Source organism: Panthera uncia, chromosome E1 (assembly GCF_023721935.1).
Source record: "Panthera uncia isolate 11264 chromosome E1, Puncia_PCG_1.0, whole genome shotgun sequence".
Classification (NCBI taxonomy): domain Eukaryota; kingdom Metazoa; phylum Chordata; class Mammalia; order Carnivora; family Felidae; genus Panthera; species Panthera uncia.
Window position 1 is genome coordinate 34,311,564 of NC_064814.1, and position 17,171 is coordinate 34,328,734.

The window sequence follows — 17,171 nt, forward strand, 5'->3', positions numbered from 1 at the left end:
GGAGAACTCAACTGAAACCAAATGTTAATTTTCTGAAACAACTCCCTTCCCTATTCCTCCTTCCTATAGCTCTTGGCTTATTTAAAAAAAAAAAAAAAAAAGGTAAATTTAGTTTTGCCCTAAAGAAAGGATGGAGAAAGAAACGTGTGCCAGAGTAATATATCACTTAAACAAAGTATTTCTACCATATCTATTCCAAAACAAAGATATAACTAGTGGTATACCTTAGAATCCATACCCAAATTCACATGTCTATAGATAGATAAACCTACACTCAAATGCCTAGTCCAAATGTTGGACAGTCTGTTTTATTTCCTTATTTTTAATTTACATATAAGTTAGTTAGCACGTGGTGCAATAATGATTTCGGAAGTAGAATCCAGTGCTCATCCCAACAAATGTCTTCCTTAATGTCCCTTGCCCATTTACCCCACCCCCCCATAATCCCTCCAGCAATCCTCAGCTTGTTCTCTATATTTAAGAGTCTCTTACATTTTGTCCCCCTCCCTGTTTTTATATTATTTTTGCTTCCCTTTCCTTATGTTCATCTGTTTTGGGACTTAAATTTAAATGTGGGAAAGTCTTAAAAACCAAATTGACCAAAATGTCATTATATTTATCTAGATGCTACTAAACATGGGATTATTTTAACAAGGAAATAAATCAGAGACAATGTACTTATGGTTGCCAATTAAGATAAAACATAATTTCTTGGGAAGAAATTTGCCTTTACTTACTTGTTAGGTCAGAGCCAACAACACTAATTATTCTGAATGGCTCCAAATATTTTCCTCTATTTGGGTGGGGCCAATTGGTTAACAAGTAACTATGCCTAAATATAAGTTAGTGTATACATAAATCTCCTTATCTTTATTTTAGTATTAGATCATTATTTCGTTAGAATCATTATTTTCCTAGATCCTTATATCTCTAGATCATTTCTAAAATTCTAGAAATAATTTTTGAAACATATGTACAATTTTTACTAATGCCAATCAGCAGGCTGCAATAATTTTTATGTGAAATCAATATTAAGAATATTTATTCTGGCAATCCCTATCAAAATCCCAACACCAGCATTCTTCACAGAGCTAGAACAAACAATCCTAAAAATTGTATGGAACCAGAAAAGACCCCAAATAGCCAAAGCAATCTTGAAAAAGAAAACCAAAGCTGGAGGCATCACAATCCCAGACTTCAAGCTATACTACAAAGCTGTAACCATCAAGACAGTATGGTACTGGCAAAAGAACAGACACTCAGATCAATGGAACAGAATAGAGAACCCAAAAAAGGACCCACAAATGTATGGCCAACTAATCTTTGACAAAGCAGGAAAGAATATCCAATGGAATAAAGACAGTCTCTTCAGCAAGTGATGCTGGGAAAACTGGACAGCGACATGCAGAAAAATGAACCTGGATCACTTTCTTACACCATATAACAAAAAGAAACTCAAAATGGATGAAAGACCTAAATGTAAGACAGGAAGCCACCAAAATCCTTGAGGAGAAAGCAGGCAAAACCTCTTTGACCTTGGCCATAGCAACTTCTTGCTTGACACATCTCCAAAGGCAAGGGAATTAAAAGCAAAAATGAACTACTGGGACCTCATCAAAATAAAAAGCTTCTGCACAGCGAAGGAAACAATTATCAAAACTAAAAGGCAACTGACGGAATGGGAGAAGATATTTGCAAATGACATATCAGATAAAGGGTTAGTATCCAAAATCTATAAAGAACTTATCAAACTCAACACCCAAAAAAACAAACAATGCAGTGAAGAGATGGGCAAAGACATGAATAGACACTTCTCCAAAGAAGACATTCACATGGTTGACACATGAAAAAATGCTCACATCACTCATCATCAGGGAAATATAAATCAAAACCACAATGAGATACCACCTCACACCTGTCAGGATGGCTAACATTAACAACTCAGGCAACAACAGATGTTGGCAAGGATGCAGAGAAATCTCTTGCACTGCTGGTGGGAATGCAAACTGATGCAGCCACTCTGGAAAACAGTATGGAGGTTCCTCAAAAAATTTAAAATAGAACTACCCTACAACCCAGCAATTGCACTACTACATATTTACCCAAGGGATACAGGTATGCTGTTTTGAAGGGGCACATGCACCCCGATGTTTATAACAGCACTACTGACAACAGCCAAAGTATGGAAAGAGCCCAAATGTCCATCGACAGATGAATGGATAAAGAAGATATGGTGTGTGTATGAATGGATAAAGAAGATATGGTGTGTGTATGAATGGATAAAGAAGATATGGTGTATACACAGGCACCCCATAAGAGACTCTTAAATATAGAGAACAGAGGGTTGTTGGAGGGGTTGTGGGAGGTGGGATGGGCTACTCCTGAAATCATTGTTGCACTATATGCTAACTTGGATATAAATTAAACAATAAATAAATTAATAAATTTAAAAAAAGAGAGTATTTATTTTGGATGCCTGGGTGGCTCAGTCAGTTGAGCATCCGACTTCAGCTCAGGTTATGATCTCATAGTTTGTGGGTTCTAGCCCCATGTCGGGCTCTGTGCTGACAGCTCGGCACCTGGAGCCTGCTTCAGATTCTCTGTTTCCCTCTCTCTGCCCCTCCCCTGCTTACACTGTCTCTTTCTCTCAAAAATAAATAAACATTAAAGAAAAAAAATTTTTTTAAGAATATTTATTTATTCCTTGGGGCACCCAGGTGGCTCATTTGGGTAAATGTCCAACTTTGGCTCAGGTCATTATCTCATGGTTCATGACTTGGAGCCCTGTATCAGGCTCTACACTGACAGTGCAGAGAGGGCCTGGGATTCCCTCTTCCCCTCTCTGCCCCTCCCCCACTTGGTCACGTGTTTGTTTGCGCTCTCTCTTTCAAAATAAATTAACTTAAAAAGTAATAATATTTATTCCTATCACAGTCTATGTCCCCTTACCCTTTATCTCCATTCTAATGCTTCCTTCTTTATTCTGCCTAAAGGTCAGTAATTCAAATACAAATAAATACATTAGGGAACACGAAAGTAATGAATACATTCAAACTGAGGAATAGACAAATACTCAAATGAACATAAGCTCCTTCACAACTCTCAAAAAGAGAAAGGAGATTTTAAAAGGTTTCAATCCGCACTATTATTCAAAAGTTTTCAAAGAAAAGAAAGCTTTGACAAGAAATTCTTCTAAGAATATAAGTATAAAATATTAATTTGTCAGTTTCTAAATGAAGAGTCAATGCAAGGAAAACTAAGTTGCCACCTGTATGTGAAGTAAAAGAAAGCACTAAAAGTAAATTTCCAAGTACTGAGCATAGGATCACAATACCAAAATCAATCAAATTTTTTGTACTGTGTAGCTCTGAATACCTTAAAAAAATGCCAAATACATAACATAAAATTCTACTGTATTTCCTATTTTAATGGTCAGTCTTCTGAAAAGCACATTCTCAGAAGGCCCAAGTATAACAAAGTAGTTATCAATACTACTAATTTTTAGTAGGAAAATACTGGGATGAAATCAGAAAAAAAGGAAATATGGTACCACTTAAATTTGTTTCATAGCCTATCTTAAACTCATTCAATATTAACATGAGTAAGAAGAGGAATAATGTTTCTTATCCATGTTATCAGACAACAAGTTCTAAGGTCTGATATCCTAAGGTCCACTTCAATCTTGAGTCTGTACGATCTAATCCAAACTGTTTAATCTCTCAGTCTTATTATCTATACGACGGAATAACAACTGCACTATTTACCTATTTGGGTTATGAGGTTCAAATGAAATATATATGAAAGTACTTCACAAACTTTTAAATGCTTACACAAATGTTCATAGTATTAGAAGAGGATCATTAGAATATTATTACATCTACATCACCTTTCTATTAGGTGCTGTACACATAGCTAGCATTCAGAATAGCACTGATGTGAAGATGAATCAATGACAATAAGTTACATGACAAAGATCTATCACTTTCTTGAACCTCATTCAAATCCAAAATCCTTTTCTATGAAGAATCTGAAAACTTTTCAGGCAACACCAACCAAAGAAATTCTATTTATTAAAACAACTTAAATACCATTTAAGAGAATTACATACCTTGACTGGTGGTGTAGAACATGGAGAAGGAGTCATCACGCAGGTTTCTTGACTATTATAGGAAGGACTATCCGTCAGGTTCAGATAGAGCTCATCTTCATTGGTGAAATTTCCCTGACTGTCCACTCCTGGAGAAATGCAGATCACTATAGCACTAGTATTATCTGCTCGAAGCATACGCTGCCTCCAGCGGCCTAGTGCTCGATTCACAAGCATTTTGGCACAAGACTGTCCATGCTCACCCTATATTTAAAAGAACAAGAAGAAAGAAAGTTCACAACTCAGATTTAGTTGCCACTATATCTGTTATCAAATTTAAAGGTGTGTGTGTGGGTTTTTTTTAATGTTTATTTATTTTTGAGAGAGAGAGACAGAGCGTGAGTGGGGGATGGTCAGACAGAGAGGGAGACACAGAATCCGAAGCAGGCTCCAGGCTCTGAGCTGTCAGCACAGAGCCCGACACGCGGCTCGAACTCACAAACTGTGAAATCATAACCTGAGCTGAAGTCGGCTGCTCAACCAACTGAACCACCCAGGCGTCCCTGTTTTATCAAATTTAAAATGAGGTATTCTTATGGCTTAAATTAAATCTCCAAAATTTCAAACATTATCCACAGTCCCCATAACTATGTTAAAATAGTATTGCTCTAAATTTTTTAAAGTAATAAAACAAGGCCTTATCCTGTGGTTAAATTTCACCTGTGTTTTTTTCTTTTTGGTAGCAAGAAACTTACGTCTTCACTGTAACTTTAATTAGGAAAAGCTATATAGAAGTTATCTAAAATGCGAAGTAACATCAAATTATTACAGATAAATAATTCACAAATGAGGTAATCAGGCATGGTAAAAAAAAAAAACAAAGAAACACAAACAAACAAAAAACACGTAGTTCAAACTCATGTTGTTTAAAGGTCAACTGTACATAAAAATGATGCCACTGATATGAGAAAAGAAACAATACAGTAAGTGGCTATGGTATGGAGATCACCACATACAAACAGAAAGCGTAAAAAAAAAAACCAAAACTCCAAATGATCTCATGTTATGCAAATAAATGTGGCTTGGAATAAAACTTTTAGTATCATACACAGATTCAATACATGTATTCAATAATTACTAAGTTTCAAAGAACAGAAATGAAAACGATTTTCTTCCACCATACACTCTTACTAGGTGATCTCATAAGTTGTCACAGCTTTACCTAACTCTTAATACTCAAATTTGTATTTGAGAGGCTTCTCTCTCAAATATTTCTGCCTAATGAAAATACCTATCTAGATTAACCACAAGCACCTCCAATTCAACATGCCTACATCTGAATTAATTATCACCCTTCTACCCCAGAATAATGTGTTTCTTCTTGATAATAGCTATCACCAGTCAAAAATTTGGGCATCACCACATTCGACCTCCTTAAAAACCCAAATTCTATCAATTCTACCACTCATGAATTTCTTTTGTTATTGTGTATATATGGATTTGTTGTTTTTTACCGTTACCCTATATCAAGCTTGCAAAATTTCTCATTTGGAATATAACAGTAGCCTCCAAAAGGAAGCCTAATAGATCCATTGCTAAAAATCAAATCAAGGGCACCTGGGCAGCTCAGTCAGTTAAGCATCCAAGTCTTGGTTTCTGCTCAGCTCATGATCTCATGGTTAGTGGGTTCCGGCTCTGTGTCAGGCTCTGTGCTATCAGCACGAAGCCTGCTTGGGATTCTCTCTCTCCCTCTCTCTGCCTCTCGTGTTCTCTTTCTCTCTCTCAAAATAAATAAACTTAAAAAAAAAAAATAAAAAATTAATGAGGTTTCATAGGCCCTTAAGTCTTAAGGCTATTCATAAAAGTCTATGGTTGTGTGTTTTGTTATCTAGTTTCATTTATTTATATCCTGTCTCCTTCTCCTGATGAGTTGCAAAGTCTGTTTTACTAATTCTAGAGCCAGGCAAATGCAAAAATCTACACAAAGTGAACATCCTTAGTTCATATTCAAGACTCCTGACCAACGTACTAAAACAATGTACAGGTCATAATATCAAATTATTGAGTCACTTCTCACCATCAAGTATTTTTTCTCCTCTTGGTCCTGGCACATTGAGATGGCATCCTGCGGTGGGATCATATTCCAAAGTCCATCACTCCCCAAGATAATGTACTTGTGCTTTTGGGGGTCAAGAGTGTGGACACTTGTGTCTGGTTCAGGTGATACCACAAACTCACCACTGAAGAAATCATAGCTCCACAAATCACCTGGGGGTGGGGGGCAGAAGTAAGAAGCAAGAAGTATTATTTCCAAGCTAGTAATATCATGTCAACAGATTAAAGGAGAAAATCTACATATTCATCTCAACAGATGTAGAAAAGTATTTGATAACATTCAAAGTCTACACATGATTTAAAACACACACACACACACACACACACACACACACACACACACACACACAACTTCTTAAGCAAACTAGAAATAAAAGACAACTCCCTTAACATGATAAAAGTTCTTTTCTAACACTATACTGAAGGTCCCTCCCTGCATAGTAAGTTTAAACAATTAAAATCAGATATATAAACTGGAAAGGAGAAAATAAACTACCATTTGTTTCAGATAATTTTATTTCTACATGGGAAATCAAAACCAAATCAGATAAATTATCAGAAAAGGAACATTTAGAAAGGTTGTTAAATACAAACCCAGTTTATAAAAGTGAACTGTATTTCTAGACAATAGTAAGAAATAGTAAATATAAATTTAAACAATTTATTTATAAGTTAACCAAATGTAAATATCTGGAAATAAATTTAACAAAAGTTGTGCAAGTCTTTTATGGACAAAATTATACAATTAGATTACAAAACATTAAAAAGACTATCTAAATAAATGGAGAAATAAACTATTTCAAAGGAAGACTTAATACTTTAAAGATGTTAATTCTCCCAAAAATAGCTTTAAAAGCTTTAAAAGTCAATGTAATTCCAAGCAAAACCCCTAAAGAATTTTTGTAGAATGACAAGCTTATTTTTAAAATGGACAGGGAAGAACAAGGGCCAAGATTAACCAAGACAAGTGTGAAGAAAAGATAAAAGACAGAACTTGCTCAACAACTAGGAGTCTTAGTTGCTATCTGAAAACCCCTGCTCACCCGTAGGGTCAAGAAAGGATCTAGTCAAAACTTACAGAATAAATGTCAGTCACTTGGAAGAAAATTCTAGAAATAAAAATGAGCATTTTTATGTTCTTAAACTACCACATGATCAGTCTTTGGAGATTAATAGTTCACCCTTTCAGTGAGTGAGGAAAAGAAGTCCTCATACAGTTACCCTCCTTCTTGATTAGCTCTCTATGAAACAATACCTAAACTCCTACCTTTCAGACGTATTAGTACAAACCTCAAAATGTGCAACTTAAGAACTTTTAGTTGACTCAGGCCATCAAAAACATTTTTACAAGTGAGATAGAAAAAACATTTTACAGAAACCATTTATTCTTCTGTGATACATAATGCAAAATAAGTGGAACAATGTAACTTTTCTTTTGCTCCCCAAAACTGGGGGAAGAGTAGAAAGGAGAAAACATTAATCTCTGACTCTTTTGTTTATAGTGAAATGTACTCTGAGTAAAGACCTAAATTAAAAGCAAAAGGTTTTCAGACAAGAAGGTGGTTTTTGCACTTTCACCATGTCTGACTTCTTTTTAAAAAAGAGGAAGCTCCTGGTCCTTTCTCTTCCTTACTTAAGCCTCCCTATTACCACCCAGCAGAAGTATCGGCCAATTCAAACATGCTCAGAGTCTAAGGAAAAAATAATTCATATCAATTACTCCACTCTAAAAGAGCAAAATTCAGGGGCGCCTGGGTGGCGCAGTCGGTTAGGCGTCCGACTTCAGCCAGGTCACGATCTCGCGGTCCGTGAGTTCGAGCCCCGTGTCAGGCTCTGGGCTGATGGCTCGGAGCCTGGAGCCTGTTTCCGATTCTGTGTCTCCCTCTCTCTCTGCCCCTCCCCCGTTCATGCTCTGTCTCTCTCTGTCCCAAAAATAAATAAAAAATGTTGAAAAAAAAAATTAAAAAAAAAAATAAAAATAAAAAAATAAAAGAGCAAAATTCATTGCTAAACCAGCCCCTTGAAAGAGAAAGGGGCAATTCAGTCTTCAGAGTAGCAACAGAGTGCACATACGGGCACCTGACTGGCTCAGTTGGTAGAGCATGCAACTCCTGACCTTGGGGTTGTGGGTTTAAGCCCCATGCTGGGCTTAGAGATTACCTAAAAATAAAATCTTTAAAAACAAACAAAAAAGAACACACGGGACCACTAAAAGCTAATTATAATCCAGGTCGACTCACAAAGACACATTTAGTTCTTTATGTTAACAAAACAAAGTTCTTTGGCTGATGAAACTTTTAAAATGAGCATGGAAACAGTTCAGATAAATATTAATATAGCAAGTACAGAATTCGTAAGTGATGCTAAAAGCTTTCAAAAGCAGTTTTTCCTCATTATTTGGAATTACTATTGCCATTCTAAGTAAGAACATATGTCTAAATTTAAAATCTATGTAAAAAAAAGAAATTCCAATTTTTAATATAATGCAGATTACATGACCTTTAAAAAGGGCCACAATTTCTCATGTATAAACTAGTATTAATATCTTTATAAATTTAAAAATATTTTTAAATAAGTAATTTTTTCACTTAAGAGGCACAGTGTGTCAGTTTCTCCCATCATTGGCAATGCCAACCTGAACCATTTGGTTCAAATGCTATCAACCACCACTGTACAGGTGCCCTTTTCATTTTGTAATTGATATGTAATCCAAAGAGTGATAGCTTTGAGTCTGTGTGAAATATCCTCTTGTCCACCAAAATATGCCACGTTTTAGCATTCATTAATGATTCTTAGCCCCCTATGTTTAACTGTATGTTTAACTTTAACTCTCTATAATTAACTGTTACTATGATGGTTGTAAACTGTTGACAGAATAAGAACATTCTTAAATTACACTTTTTGTTGTATTTTCTGAAGAAGAGTTTCCCATTCTCCTCTACTTGTTTATAATCTTTTTAGTATCTTTATAAACTTATGGATTCTTTTTCCTTCAATATGCTATAAATTACTCCTGTCGTTATTTGTTTTGATGCTCAAGTTGCTTTAAATTTGCCAGTAAAAGTCCTTGGAGTGTTAATTTTTAACAAACTCATTACGTGAGTTGTATTCATAGCCAGATTTAAGAATATATGATATAGCCACAGTTCCCTTATGTTACCAATTCAGAGAATTTACATGGCTTTACCTGAGATCAAATGAATGAGGATTAGAATTGGCCCTTGAACTAATTGTTTCTATCACTGACCTACAGTTTGTACACCAAAATAGGATCACAGAGTATCATTCCTGTACATTCTAAAGGGAGGGACCTTGGGCACTGGGGCAGATGTAGTTGGTTGCCTGCTTGTTGGCTGTTTCCTTTTTGTCTTCAGTAGAGGCACTGGAGGGACCCCAGAGGAGAAAGAGGTCTTCCTTCTGGTTTCAGTATGTTTTCTGCTTTCTTCTGTGGCACATGGCAGCCCAGTGCACAGGACACAGTGGTCCTCACCCCTAGTGAATTTCAACATTCCTCTCCCTACCCTCTTTGGGTGGCTTCCCATGGAGAGCTCCCAAACAACTTTTGCCTCACTTAATCCATTCTTAAAACTGCAACCCAAATCATCCTTTTAAAACTCAAATTTAACATGGTGGTATGGGGCGCCTGAGTGGCTCAGTCAGTTAAGTGTTCCACTTTGGCTTAGGTTATGATCTCACAGTTCATGGGTTCAAACCCCACATCAGGCTCTGTGCTGACAACTCAGACCCTGGAGCCTGCTTCAGATTCTGTGTCTCCCTCCGTCTCTCTCTCTGCCCCTCCTCCACTAGTGCTCTCTCTCTTTCAAAAATAAATAAATGTTAAAAGAAAAAGTTAAAGAAGAAAAAGATGGATGGTGGTGATGGTTGCACAACATTGTAAATGTACTTAACACTACCACTGAATGGCACACTTAAAATGGTTAAGATGGGGGGCACCTGGGTGGCTCAGTCAGTTAAGTGGTTGACTCTTGATTTGGTCTCAGGTCATGATCTCACAGGTTCATAGGATCAAGCCCCGCCTTGGGCTCTGCACTGACAGCGCAGAGTCTGCTTGGGATTCTCTTCCTCAAGATAAACAAACATATATTAAAAACAATAATGATAAAATAAAATGGTTAAGATGGCAAAACTGTATATGTATTTGCCATAATTGAAAACACACACACAAATCGAGTTGTTTCCCACTTCTACTCTGCAACAGTTTATTCGTATTCTTAAGACACAACTCTTAACCACAGTCTAAAAGCATGAAATATTTTCTCATTTTATCTGTGCCTCTTATTTCTGTATCAATCTCTGTTCTAGCTACACTGGCCTTTGTCAGAGCTCCTTATATTCACCAGCCTTCCTCCCATCACAGAGTTGTTCGTAAATGCAGTTCCTATGCCTAGAACACACATTCTTCCACTTTTAACATCAAGTAATTGTTAGACTTAAATATCTCTTGCTTCTCCAGCTAGTAAAATACCATTTTATTTTATTTAAATGTTTTATTTATTTTTGAGAGAGAGAGCACGTGTGCAAGCGGAGAGAGTGAAGGGGGGGAGGGGACAGAGGACCTCAAGTGGGCTCTGCGCTGACAGCAGCGAGCCTCATAATGAACTGTGAGATCACAACCTGAGCCAAAGTCAGATGCTCAACCAACTGAGCCACCTAGGCGCCCCTAAAATACCCTTATTTTAAGTTCTTATTAACATGCATACAAATATTTAGAGATGTAATTTTTCAGTCCTTTTTGTGATCTGATGAATGCCTCTCCCCTTCTCTAAACTGTAAGATTCCATGAGGACAAAGGCCAACCACATGCTTGACACATACTGTAATCAGTATCTGTTCAATGAATAAATGATTTGCAAGATTCACATGCAATTCCATGAGGCAGCCACAAGAAGGCACCTTTGTCACATCTGTACTCAAGTAACTATAATCCTAATGAGTGCCTAAAAACGATACCAATTTCTGCTAAGCAAACTTCCCTCTTTCCCAAAAAGCTAGAAGAAAAATGGCCACATGCCATAAGAATGGTGCTAAATACGATAATTTAATTTACTATGAGCCAATAAGTATTATCATGCAACATGTTAAACTATTAATTTTTTTAATTAAAAAAATTTTAGCAGGGGTGGGGAGAGACGGAAAGAGTACACGCATCCACATGTGTGCGGGGGAGGGACGGAGGGAGAGAGAGAATCTTAAGCGGGGTCCACACTCAGCACGGAACAAGACACAGGACTCAATCTCATAACCATTAGATCATGATCTGAGCTGAAACTAACAGTGGGACACTTAGCCAACTGAGCCACTCAGGTGTACCCCATCAACAGTATTTAAAATACTATCTATGCCACTGACTCCCAAATTGCTATCTCCAGCCTGGACCTCACCTACTGCCAATTTTCATGAAGTCAACTACATGAAGTCAACTGGACATCAGTGGTTTTATGTCTGATAAGCACCTCAAACTAACTTGTTAAAAACAGAACTCCTGACCTCCTTTTGCAACTGATGTTTCAGTATTTGCTATGTGGTTAATAGCTGCTCAGTTAAAAAAAAAAATCATTAATAAGGATATCTGCATTCATTGTTCCTTCTGCCTAATAAATTCTCTTGCCCCAGAAGACACCCATAGGTCTCAATGCCTCATCTCTTGATTCAAATGTCATTTTTTTCAGATCTCCTCTGAGTATTCCATTTAAAATTACACCCCTACTTCCCACAACATTCCCTGCTTTATTTTTCATGATAGCACCTTTCACTACATAACACAATACATAGTCTACTTATTATTTCTTTATTGTCTGTTTTCTCCTATTAGAAGGTAAGTTCCATGAGTCCAGGAATTTTTTATTGTTTTGTTCATTGTGGAATCCCTAGAACCTAGAAGAGTACCTGGCACATAATAGACATTTAATAGATATTTGGTAAATAAATCAACAAAGATTCATTTATGAGTCATGAAGAAGTGGGAACTCTGTGTGGTTTTAAAATATGTGCACAAATTCATTATACTTCATAAGAAGCACAGCTTAATTCTGCTCAGAAGAAAAATCGACTAGATTTTCTAGTCTAGTCTAAGAGGAAGTGATGATGTGTCGCTTTTGACACTAGACCATAAAAACACATTATGGTTGTTGCACCTTGCTCTCTTGCATCACTTGATCAGGGGAAGCCAGCTGCATCAAGGAGCCCTACAGAGAAGTGCACAGGACAAGGAACTGAGGCCTACTTCCAACAGCCAAGTATGTAAGGCATCCTAGAAGTGAATACTCCAACCCCATTCTGGCTTTCAGATGATACCCATAGGTGATATCGTGATTACAACTACATGCGAGACCCTGAGCCAGAATCACTCCCAGGTTCTGAGCCACAGGAACCATATGAAATAATAAATGTTTTAAACTAAGTTTGAGAATATTCTGTCAGATAGCAAGAGATAACTAATTCAGTTACTCACTCTGGGGAGATACTAAGATCTAACAACATTAAAAATGTACTTATCTATGAACTGAGTTTTCCAACTGGTATCCCTTGAATGGATTGAGTATGACCATGTGTTAGCAGGATGGGACCTGAGTGGCTAGAGCCTTTAGGCCAGTTACCTCCAGCCTGAAGTAGCCTCCTTCACTTACTGAAGAAATATTATCATACTGTATGTGTATGTCATAGTATTTAAAAAAAAAAATTTTAATGTTTACTTATTGAGAGGGATAGATATTGAGAGAGACAGAGCATGAGCAGGGGAGGAAGAGAGAGGGAGGCACAGAATCCAAAGCAGCATGGGGCTCAAACTCACAAACTGGGAGATTATGACCTGAGCTGAAGTTGAACGCTTAACTGACTGAGTCACTCAGGTGCCCCTGATGTGGTGTTTTAAAAGTAGGGGGCGCCTGAGTGAGTCAGTTAAGTGTCTGACTTTGGCTCAGGTCATGAACTCACAGTTTCATGAGTTCAAGCCTTGCATCAGGCTCTGTGCTGACAGCTCAGAGCCTGAACCCTGTTTTAGATTCTGTGTCTCCCTCTCTCTCTGTTGTTCCCCCACTCGCACTCTCTCTCTCTCTGTCTCAAAAATAAATACAGATTAAAAGTTGGTAAGTAATGTACTATGACCCAGCAATTCCACTTCTAATTTATATGCCTTAAAGAAATCTCATAGGTGTATATATTCATAGCAGCATTTTTCATAGTAGCAAATGCATAGGTATAACCTAACTGTCCAATCAGGGTGTGGAAGAAGAAAATACAGTTTCATAGTGAGACTGAACGTCTAATAGTCAACAATTAAAACTACATTTATAAAGATGAATAAATCTCAAAAACAACACACAGTGAAAATAGCAAGTTAAAAAAAGGTGTTTTGACTATGATAGAAAGCTAATCCAAAGATCAACATTTATTTATTTGTTTAACTTATTTATTTTAAATAAAGGCACACTGCCACATGCAGACCTCATTTGGATGTGTCTGGAGTCTTGGAAGCTTGACACTACCCTATGTTCTCCTATCAGTGGACCTCGAGAGCTTGTTTGGAGACTCTAGCTGGGGAGCACAGCTACTAATATACGCTTAACCGAAGAAGGGTCCTCCTCTATCAGGGAAGGTCATCCTCATCAACCAAGTATGCAGCTTCAGGAGGGATGCACATGGAGCAGTGAGGGAGGAAGGGGACACCCACCTAGCCAGCCAGATCAGTCAAATCAACCCTGGCAATCAATGGGTTGACAGATGTCACAGCCAGATCGCCCTCACATCCCAAAGATCAACAATTTGAAAAATATTACCATGGACTCTCAAAACTATAAGAGATCCTCAAAGTCTTATATTCTCTAACTTCCTATCCACTGTAGAAATCTATGCTAACCACAGTGGGTAGCCATTTAGCCATGTGAACACTTCATGGAACACTTCGTGGTTCGTGGGTTTGAGCCCCACATTGGGCTCTCTACTGTCAGCACAGAGCCTGCTTTGGATTCTCTGTTCCCCTCTATCTGCCCCTCCTTTGCTTGTGGTCTCTCTTAAAGAAAAAAAAAAAAAATCTCTCCAAATACACCAATCAATACTTTTTGTATTGACTATACATTCTGTAAGAAGCTCATTGAATGCTATTATTCAGTCTCCATCTCCCCACCCTCACTATCCCAATAAAGAACAAAGATGTAATATAGAAATTTGACCTGGTAGCAGTTAATAAGAAAAACATCTAAAGACTGGAGCTATTTGAATAAAACAAATGTGATATGATTACTAAAAGCTAATGACAGGATTCCAGGACTCTTATTAGTAGAAGTACAACACTCAGGTAGCAGGAACTAAATATTTCCATTATACTTCAAATTGGTCACACCACATCTTGTAGAGTGTCCTCAATTCTGGAACATTTACTGAAGGAAACATCTAGAGGAATATGATAAGAATAATGAAGAGACTGAAATTAGCCTAGAGGAAAGACTAGAGAAACATGCTAGGCAATTTTGAATAGGTAAAATGATGGTCATTAGGCAAAAGGCAAAATAAATATACTGCTTTGTTTTTGTTTCAGCACACATAACTAGAGCCAACATCTGAAAGATTCATGGAGGCAGATTTTAACTGACAATTATGCAAGTGTTTATACTATGAAATATTAGGATTTACTGAAGATATTCAAGCATGGGCTGAATTATTTCTTGTCTGAATTGCTCTAGAGATATCTCTGAACAGAAGAATATGTGAAACAGAAAAACCAGTTAGTTTTCTTGGTCTTTCTGCTCCTTCTTTTCCACTACACAATCACTAATGGGTTTCAAGGCTTAAAATGCTTGGCACATATACTTCATATATACATAATAACTTGGCATCTACTCTTTAAAAAATGTTTATTTATTTTTGTGAAGAGAATGTGAGCAGGGGAAGGGCAGAGAGGGAGGGAGAGAATCCCAAGCAGGCTCCGAGCTGCCAGCCCAAAGCCAGATGCAGGGCTTGATCTCATGACTGTGAAATCACGACCTGAGCTGAAATAAAGAGTTGACACTCAACCGACTGAACCACCCAGGCACCCCAGAATCTAAACTGAAGGTTCACTTTACTTTTTGAACCTGAAGTGAGACCCTGCCCTCAGTCCAGTGAATTGCCCCATAAAAAACCCTCTATTCTTTAGTAATATTAATTCTCTACCAATTATCACCTTCCTCCCTCTTTTTCCTTGCTAAGAATTGAAGGATCTCTTACATCACATGCTTATACTATGACATGAATAACCTGGGTAACTAAGATAGCATTCTAGTTCTGCAAAAATCTACAAAATATGTAAAGTGCCTATATACTGCTACAAGCCCCTAAATAGTACCCTTGTCTCTAATTTTATTACCCTATAATTTTAGCCATTATAGCAGCCAAAACGACCCTTTAAAAACAAACTGGATAGTACCATCAACAATAGCCAAATTATGGAAAGAGCCCAAATGTCCATCAGCTGATGAATGGGTTAAGAAGATGTGGTATATATATATATATATATATATATATATATATATATACACACACACATACACAATGGAATATTACTCAGTGACCAAATGAAATCTTGCCATTTGCAACAATGTGGATGGAACTAGAATGTATTATCCTAAGCAAAATACGTCAGTCAGAGAGATAAATATCCTAAGATTTCACTCATATATGTGGAATTTAAGAAATAAAACAGATGAGCATATGGGAAGAGAAGGAAAAATAAGATAAAAACAGAGAGGGAGGCAAACCATAAGAGACTCTTAAATACACACAAACTGAGGACTGCTGGAGGGGGTATCTGGTGAGGGGATGAACTAAATGGGTGATGGGCATTAAGGAGGACACTTGTTGGGATGAGCACTGCATGTTATTTTTAAGTGATGAATCACTAAACTGTACTCCTGAAACCACTATTACACTATACGTTAACTACTTGGATTTAAATAAAATTAAATGAATAAAATAATAAAAAAATAAAATAAAAAACTGAATCAGTCCGTCCTACTTCGATAAGCAGTAACAACAGCTAACATTTATAGAGTGCTTATGATGTGCCAGACACTATTTTAAGCACTTTAAATATATTGTCATCCAATCCTCACAAAAGAATGAGGCAGGTACCATCATTAACCCCATTTACAGCTGAAAAAACTGTACCCCATTAAGTAATTTACATATAATAAGTGATCTGCCCAAGTTTGTATAGTAAGTAAACAGCATTGGATTGGAGCCTTGGAATCTTGGCTCCAAAGTTTCTCTCTTAACTACTGTGGTATACTTCTCCTACTCCTCAATTCCTTCCCAAAAGTATTTATTTATTTGTTTATTTTTATGTTTATTTATTTTTGAGCGAGAGAGAGTGCGAGCTGGGGAGGGGCAGAGAGAGATGCAGACACAGAATCCAAAGCAGGCTCCAGGCTCTGAGCTGTCAGCACAGAGCCCAATGTGGGGCTCGAACTTACAAACTGCTTAGATCATGACCTGAGCTGAAGTGAGATGCTTAACCAAATGAGCCACTCAGTCGCCCCAAAAGTTTATTTATTTATTTTGAGAGACAGCACGAGTGAGACAGGAGCAAAGAGAAAGAATCCCAGGCAGACTCCACGCTGTCGGTGCAGAGCCCAATGCCTCAGGGCTCAATCCCATGAACCACAAGATCATGACTTGAGCTGAAACCAAGAGTCAGTCAGATGCTTAACCAACTGAGCCACCCAGGTACCCTTTTCTCAAAAGTATTTAAAATGAAGTTTCTTATCATGGTCTAGCCATAAAGCCTTGTGGGGTTTAGTTCCTGCCTACCACCCATAATGTCTTCACCAAACTTACCTTACTTAGCCTGCAGAGCCCTTCTTAATTGGGTAAATATCCTCATCTCCACTTTCATTTTACATCTCTACCTCCTCTCTCTCACACTGGTTTCATTCATGTTCCTTAAAGACATCAAGCCCTTTCTTTCCTGCATTAG

At 37.3% G+C, this 17,171-nt stretch overlaps 1 protein-coding gene across 1 annotated transcript in view; it reads right to left on the reverse strand.

Annotated features, from left to right (window-relative positions):
- Nucleotides 1-17,171, reverse strand: part of PPM1D (protein phosphatase, Mg2+/Mn2+ dependent 1D) — a 48,309-nt gene that overhangs the window by 4,736 nt on the left and 26,402 nt on the right. The window contains exons 4-5 of the mRNA XM_049637839.1: nt 6,165-6,355; nt 4,109-4,351 (exon numbers count right to left, since the gene is read on the reverse strand). Of these exons, the coding sequence (XP_049493796.1) occupies nt 4,109-4,351; nt 6,165-6,355 (434 nt within the window). The remainder of the gene's footprint in view (nt 1-4,108; nt 4,352-6,164; nt 6,356-17,171) is intronic.